This window comes from Vombatus ursinus, unplaced genomic scaffold (assembly GCF_900497805.2).
Source record: "Vombatus ursinus unplaced genomic scaffold, bare-nosed wombat genome assembly UNPS02005459.1, whole genome shotgun sequence".
NCBI lineage: Eukaryota > Metazoa > Chordata > Mammalia > Diprotodontia > Vombatidae > Vombatus > Vombatus ursinus.
The window spans coordinates 12,762,650-12,769,807 of NW_020945237.1; the positions used below are offsets into that span (position 1 = coordinate 12,762,650).

Genomic DNA, 7,158 nt, shown 5'->3' on the forward strand with positions numbered 1-7,158 from the left:
TGGATTCAAAGGTCCTGGGTTCAAATCTAACCTCTGCTACTTAATACCTGTATGACTTATGGGTAAGTGCCTTGACCTCTCTGAACCCATTTCCTCATTTAAGAAGGTGATATTAACATAGTACCTATCTTCTGATGGTTTGCAGGTCTATTAAAATGTCAGTTATTTTGGGAAAACAATTTGGAACTATGCCCAATGGCTATTAAAAATTTGCATACCATTTGACCCAAGGTTCCTGCTAATTAGGTCTATACCCCAAGGAGATCAAAGGAAAAGGAGAAAGATCCATATGTGTAGCAAATACTTAACAGCAACTTTTTTTGTGACAGGAAAGAACTAAAAAAATGATAGGCAGCCCATCAATTAAGGAATGGCCAAACAAGTTATGAATGCGATGGAATATTATTATGCTGTAAGAAGTGACAAATGGTTTCAGAAAAACCTAGCAAGACTTATATGAACTGATATGAAGTGAGCAGAACCAAAACGACAATTTACATGGACACAGCAACATTAAAACAATAATCAACTGTGAAAGACTTAGCAACTCTGACCAGTACAACGATCCATGACAATTCCAAAGGACTCATGATGAAAAAAGCCATCCGCCTCCAGACTAATGGACTCTGAGCACAGATTGAAGCATACTTTTTCTCTGTGTTTTTCTTGCCTTTTCTCCCCACAACCTGGCTAACGTGGAAATACGTTTTGCATGACTTCATAGATATAAGGGTATTGCATTTCTTTCTGTCTCAATGAGTAGGGTGAGGGGTGAAGGAAGGTGGAAAATTTGGAACGGAAGACAAACATTGAAACGTCAGTTATTATTAGACAACCTTAGTCGTGCCTAGTTCTTGAGTTTTTTGGGCTAAAGTCAGTGTGGGATTATGAAAAGAGCAGAGGACTTGGAATCAGAAGATGTGAGCTTCAAGCCTAGCTCTGATATGTGAATAAGTCACTTAACCTCTTGGAGCCCAGGTTCCCTCAACCATCAAATGGTGTTGCCAATACTTTTAGTACCCACCCCACATGATTGCTGATTGATTTGAAAACCTTAAACCATGTACATATCAGCTATTTTACTATATTTAATTGCTTCAGCAGAGTTCAGCTGATGTCTCTAAAGCAAAGTTAAATTCACATGAACCAAGTTGCAATGCAAAATGATAGCAAAACCAGATGACCTAACTAAATCAATATGAAAAATGAATCTACATAGGCCTGTTATTCGGAGCTTTATCTGATAAAGAGTTGGTTTTTCATCATTTGTATAAAGATCATTTTCATAGCCTTCAAACAAGCTCCACTTACTATTTTGAAACAGAAAATCTACCTAAAATATTAATAATTTCTTACTCAAAGGTATAGCCATTACCTTTCACTCACCAACTTCACTCCATGCACTTCCACAAAGGAACCATTTTCTATGAATAGAAAATTAGCTACAAACCACAGTTGGGCTGACAGTGAGTTAATTCTTCATAGTAAGAAGTTTGAACTCTCACATTGATGCCCACGTGCCATTTATAATACTTACGCATTACAATAGGGTTTCTTCTCATATCCTTTATAGTTGTTCATGTTTAATGCCATCTTGCAGACTTCACAATGGAAACATCCTTTATGCCAGTACTGAGGGGAAAAAAAATTTGAATGATTATGCCATCACTATATTCCAAGTTTGATATAGAATTTAAGATCATAGCTGACATAAGGAAGGGACCTTGGAGGAAGTATCTGAGGTGGGATATGAAATCACATCTTCTATTCACTTGGCAACACGGCCTGTACATGAATTTAAAATGTTAAATCAATTTCTTACTAATATTTGAAAATGCACTAAAGCTGGGGTTCTTAACGTAGGGTATATGAACTTTTAAAAATATTGTGATAACTACATTTCAATACAATTGGTTGCCTTTGTAATCTCATATATTTCATTTCAGGAATATAACAACATCACTCTGAAATGGAGTGCACAAACTTTACCAGTCAAAGGGTTCCTCAACAAACAAACAAACAAAAAGGTTAAGAATGTATTCACAAAAGGAATTTTAACAAAAGACTAGCTTGTCTACTTGTAGTTAAAAAAGCAAACAGCTTTCTAAGCTCTCTAAAGGGGTTTTTAAGTAAGTCATTACTTTCAGGTTTTTAGGGAGAGGAACAATAGTACATGTAATAGTACAGTAATACCTACTGGGAAGGGAGATGGTAGAATAGTGGAAAAGCCCTGGTCTTCGAGTCAAGGGAGTGCTTTGCTCAAATCCTGACTGACATTTACTAGCTGCCTGACCCTGGGGTCACTTAAATATTCTGAGCCTCACTGTACTCATCTGAAAAAGTGGAATAACAACACATATTAGATTAAAGATCAAATGCGATGCCTGTAAAACTCTTCAAAAACCTTAAAATGCCTTAACAATATCAGCTGATATTATTATTATTACTCTAGGAAAGAAACACAAGCGTTCTGTAGTAGATTTTATTGCATTTCTATTTACTGTACCCACAGACAGCTATGAAACTGATTAATGGAGAAGTCCCTGCCCCGGAAGGTGGCCTTAAAAAAAACAAACAAACCTAGCTTGAACCTCTCAAAGAGTAGATACTTCATAGGAACGATCTAAGCGTATGTACCCTTCGAGGCCTAGTGGCACTGGAAAGGGCAATGAACCTAGAGTCAGAAGACCTGGGTACAATCCTGCCTCTACTCTTTACTACCAATGTCCCCTTGGACAAGCTTCTGTGGACCTCAATTTCCTCACTTGCAAAATGAGGGAAATTGGACTAGCTCATCTCTACACTAAGGCCCCTTCCAGCTCAAAATCTTATGAGCATCAATAAATAACAAACAACAAAGTCTGCCAATTAAAAAAAAACCAACAATAATACAGTGAGATACGGTTAGAATCACTTCTTTTCTACGACTTTCACCAATCCCACCCTGGATCATGAAAAGGTTTTGTTTTAACAAGGCATCCCGGGAACCAGAGCATCTGTCTAAATTCCCCTCCTTCCTTGCCCCTGCCGGTCGCTTTCTGAGTGACTTAAAGTAGCAATCACAGTTACTTCGGAGGAGCCATCCATGGGGCCTCTTTCAACCCCGGAATGCTGTGGGGCAGTAGTGACAGCAGGGCTTTCACCTATTCCATTGAACTCCCTCCAGAGGGAGGCAGGAGGAGAGGTAGGTAACGCAGGAGAAGCCAGAGTTTCAGCCAAGAGAGCTGAGCGCCCGCCCTAAGCGAACGTCAAAGGTGGTGGGGCCCGGGAACAGCGCCAACGCCTCGGGCTTCTCTGGAAAGCTCGAGGTCCGGAGCTGGGGCGGGGGAGGCGAACAGCTGGGTGTTGCTTTCCCCCCTCTTAGCAATGCGGCAGTGACTGCCCGCTGGCATATTAATAACTATTTGCTTCTCTACCTCCCGGTGATCCCCCGGCGGAGCCACCACATTCCGAAGCAGCTAGAAAGGTGGGAAGAGGGGCTGCTGGGGTCTTAGAGAGGTGGGGGGAGGGGGCTCACTTAATGGAGCAAGTCTGCCGGCCCCCTGGAAGATTCTCGCTCTCTCCCCATCCCATCCTCGACCCCTCCTCGGGCAGGACAGAAGAGCACTGCCTAACAACAGCGATGCCAGGATCCGCAGCCCTCTCTCCCCCTCGGAACCCCCAACCCCAATTGAAAATGTAAACACTCCACATCTGACCTTCCCGGGGGGGATTTCTTCTCTGCGCTGACCACCCAAACAACCTCCTGTATGTACATATATGTATGTACACAGACACATGCCGCTTCCCTTCCTTCTGCAAAGCCAAACTTCTAGCAGGTGCAGCGGCTGCCGAGGCGCCCGTGGGGAGGGGGCTGGCTCTCCCCTTGGCTGCTCGCCGGCTCCCTGGCTCGCGCTCTCGTCACCCCTCGCTCACCTTATCCAAGCAGTTGACTTTTTCCGTGGGATACACGACTTTCCCACAGCGGGCGCACTGGGGGTTCATTTTCGCTGCTCCTGGACTAGGTGACGACTAGGAGGAGGCGGTGGCTGAGGGTGCTCCTACGGCGGGGCTGGCGGCGGCGACGGCGGCTGGGGGCTCCGGAGAGCCGGTGTGACATCCCCTTACCGCCTCCGGGCTGGCGGGCAGTCTGACCGGCGAGCTGGCGTGCAGTCTGACCGGCGAGCTGGCGTCCCGAGGGGGGCGGCGGCGGCTGCTACTGCTCCGGGCTGGAAGGTCGAAGCAGACGACAGCAGCGGTGGCGACTAGAGCCCGGGGCTCGCTCCTTCTGCCGACTGCAGCTCCACGGCATGCGGGATGAGAAGCGGAAGGAGGCGGAGGGACGGAGGGTGCGTGAGTGTGTGTGTGTGAGTGTTTCTGTGTGTGTGCGTGCGCGTCCCGCTCCTTTCACCCGTGTGGCCACCAACGGCAGCACCCACGCAGCGCACTGCAACGCACCCTCCTCCTCCTCCTCGTCCTCGTCCTCGTCCTCCTCCTCCTCCTCCTCCGGTCGCCGCTGCTGCTGTTGATCGCGTTTCCCTCTCACTCTGGATACAAATGACTCATAGACATAGATAACCTCTCCCTTCCCTCCTGTCTCTCTCTCTCTCCCCACCGTGCAGGAATAAGCCAAACCCACCGACGCTCCTGGACCAAAGTTGCAGTGAACGAGCACGTCGGGTATCTAGGGAGGAAGAGGGGAAGCCCGAGAAACCGCGACAGCGGCGGCTGGGCTGTGGCGTAGGCTGGAGCGGCAGCTCTGCGGAGAGAGGAGGAGAGGGAGGAGAGCAGCGATTCTGCGGAGGAGTTGGGGATGCACCCTGCTCCTCATCCCCTACCCCGGCAACCTCGGGGGATGTGGGGTGGGAGGAGGCGCCAATCCACCCACGGGCGTCTCTGCGCCCAGCCGGCCGCGGGACAACGGCATCTACGGCCGCCCCCGCCGCGCATACACTGGTCCCCAACCTGCAGCCCTCCAGGGACGACTGGGAAAAGGAAAGGATAACTGTCAACCCCTACCAGCCTCCTCGTTCCCTATTCCCTCCGCTATAATCTGTCCCCGAGGCTGGGAGCCTGAGGCAGCATCGGCTGCAGCTGTTTTTGCAGCTGGCCGCAAGCACGAGCTGGAGCAGGAACCACCCCCCCCCCCTTCCCTACCCCCTAGAGAAGGCTGCACACTGGAGGACTGAAAGGTGAAGGGCTGGGTTTCTCCCCGGGGAAGTGGGACTATCCCGTTGGATGCAGTTCTCGGGCACCATTGCTGCCGGCAGGGTGGCCGAAAAGACTTGCCTTTTCCTTCCAACCTCCCATCCCCCTCGCTTTTTTTTTTTTATTTGCTCTTTGAAGGAAGGCTGGTCATGTGGGACCTGAGTTCTGTGTTTATTTTTGTTAAGAAATACCTATTGATACTGGTTTGGTTTTTAAGTTTTGCAATCAAAAGCCACTGCAAAATTACAGGTAAATTCCCCAACGCTCTCACCCAGCATGAGAATTTCAGATACAACTCCTCTTGGTATTCTAATGAAAATCAGAACATGAAGCTGAATGGCTCTATGATAGCTGTCTACACTATTCTCCAGTCTGAGAACATGAAAACTGAATGGAGCAGGATTTTTAAACAGCTTTAATAATTGAATATGCTGGCTATTACAGGGAAGCCAACAAAACTAACACATCTTTAAGGCTTGGTAAATGCTAAATAATATTTGTGATTTTTAAAAAAAAAATTATGTGGCCGTATAATAGAGAGATAGACATATAGACCTTAGCTTCAACCTCTCAGGTAGAAGCAGTATCAGAAGAAAATTATTGACTTCTTTCTCTATTAGGTAGGAGGCACTATTGAGTGTTTCTTACATAACAATGCCCTATTGTATAACTCTTCAGGAAAGGTAACTACTTAGGAAGCGTCAGTGAAACTTGGAAGCCTTTGAAGCAGTTTATTATAGAGCTCACAATCACATCTGAAAAGCAAGCGAAACAACAAATCCACTGTCCATTGTCATTTGAAAGTACTTGAGCTCTAAAAAAAAATTTCTACATTCACAAGACATAAATTGGTTTTCAGTATGTTTTGTCTCCCCTTAAAAGCAATGTTATTGTAAATATTAATTTCATCATCTAAAAATTTTAATTTAGCAGAGAAATGAAGGGGGGGGTTGTTAATGGAGGTCTATAATTTTGGACCTGACAGATATTTTAACTGTGCATTGAGTTAATTAGCAAAGTGAAACTGAGCTATTTTCTTCTTTCCATGGCTAAGAATCAAGTACTCAGTAATATATTTTACCTCTATTCCATCTGCTTTCTCTTGAAATTTATTCTCACCAAATTCATTTTTGGCTTAAGGACATCTCTTACAAGATTTTAAAGCCTCCTTTACTAATGCAAAAGGATTCTGAGATAGGGTTTGTAAGCTGGACCTAAGCTTTCTAAATTCAAAATCACTGAGTCAGTTGGGACCTAGAGACAAAGTGGTACAGCTCTCTGCCTTTAAACTGTCCAAGGTAGTTCTGTCCGTTCCAGTGTTCTCCACACCGACAGTTCAATCCTTTTTGTGAATCAAACAAAACTTCCCCATGCTATAATTTAAGTTCATTTCTTCTTATTTGGAGCTCCACTGTCACGAAGGACAATTAACCAGTAACCCCCTCATAAAAGCTTTCATGTACGTGAAGACATTAATTGAGCTTTCTTTTCTCTAAACTAAAAAAAAAAAGTTCCTTTCATTTTTCTGTTTAGGATCTGCCCTTCACTGGACCTCTGTAGAGTCTTTAGTCATCTCCACTGCTCAGATTATTTATATCTAGTGCTTAATCATGAGCGTTAAATAATATTAGGGAAAGGCCTATATTGATTTTGAGAAATACAGTAAATCCTTTGGTCTAAATGCTGGTGCAAGTCATTGATGAATACCACCTGGTTCATCAAAGATGTGAAGCTAATGAAATTGCAAAAGAGATTGTTTCCCCCTCTTTCCCCCTCTATTAAAGACACAATGTTCAAATTGAGAGGCTACCAGTGAAGCATAGATCTTACAAACTGTGCTGTGTCACTCTTGGCCTCAAATTCACTGTGATGTGTTCCCAAAGAGTAAAAGGGGAGGGAACTTTCTCCACCACCACTACTACTACCCCACCCCAACCCCGGGGATGAATGAAACTCATAACAATGTACAAA

At 45.1% G+C, this 7,158-nt stretch overlaps 1 protein-coding gene across 1 annotated transcript; it reads left to right on the top strand.

The window, feature by feature from the left end:
* Positions 1–3,085: 3,085 nt before the first annotated feature.
* Positions 3,086–6,655, top strand: LOC114032541. The gene is made up of 3 exons (XM_027847863.1): positions 3,086–3,184; positions 3,255–3,466; positions 4,602–6,655. Exons 1-3 carry the CDS (start codon positions 3,086–3,088, stop codon positions 5,029–5,031), a joined length of 741 nt encoding a protein of 246 aa, XP_027703664.1. The 3' UTR covers positions 5,032–6,655.
* Positions 6,656–7,158: the final 503 nt, after the last annotated feature.

Coding starts and splice junctions, on each gene's coding strand:
- LOC114032541 (XM_027847863.1), top strand. CDS start 3,086: ATGGGGCCTCTTTCAACCCCGGAATGCTGTGGGGCAGTAGTGACAGCA. Junction 3,185..3,254: donor AGAGGGAGGCAGGAGGAGAG/GTAGGTAACGCA, acceptor CGAACGTCAAAG/GTGGTGGGGCCCGGGAACAG. Junction 3,467..4,601: donor ATTCCGAAGCAGCTAGAAAG/GTGGGAAGAGGG, acceptor CCCACCGTGCAG/GAATAAGCCAAACCCACCGA.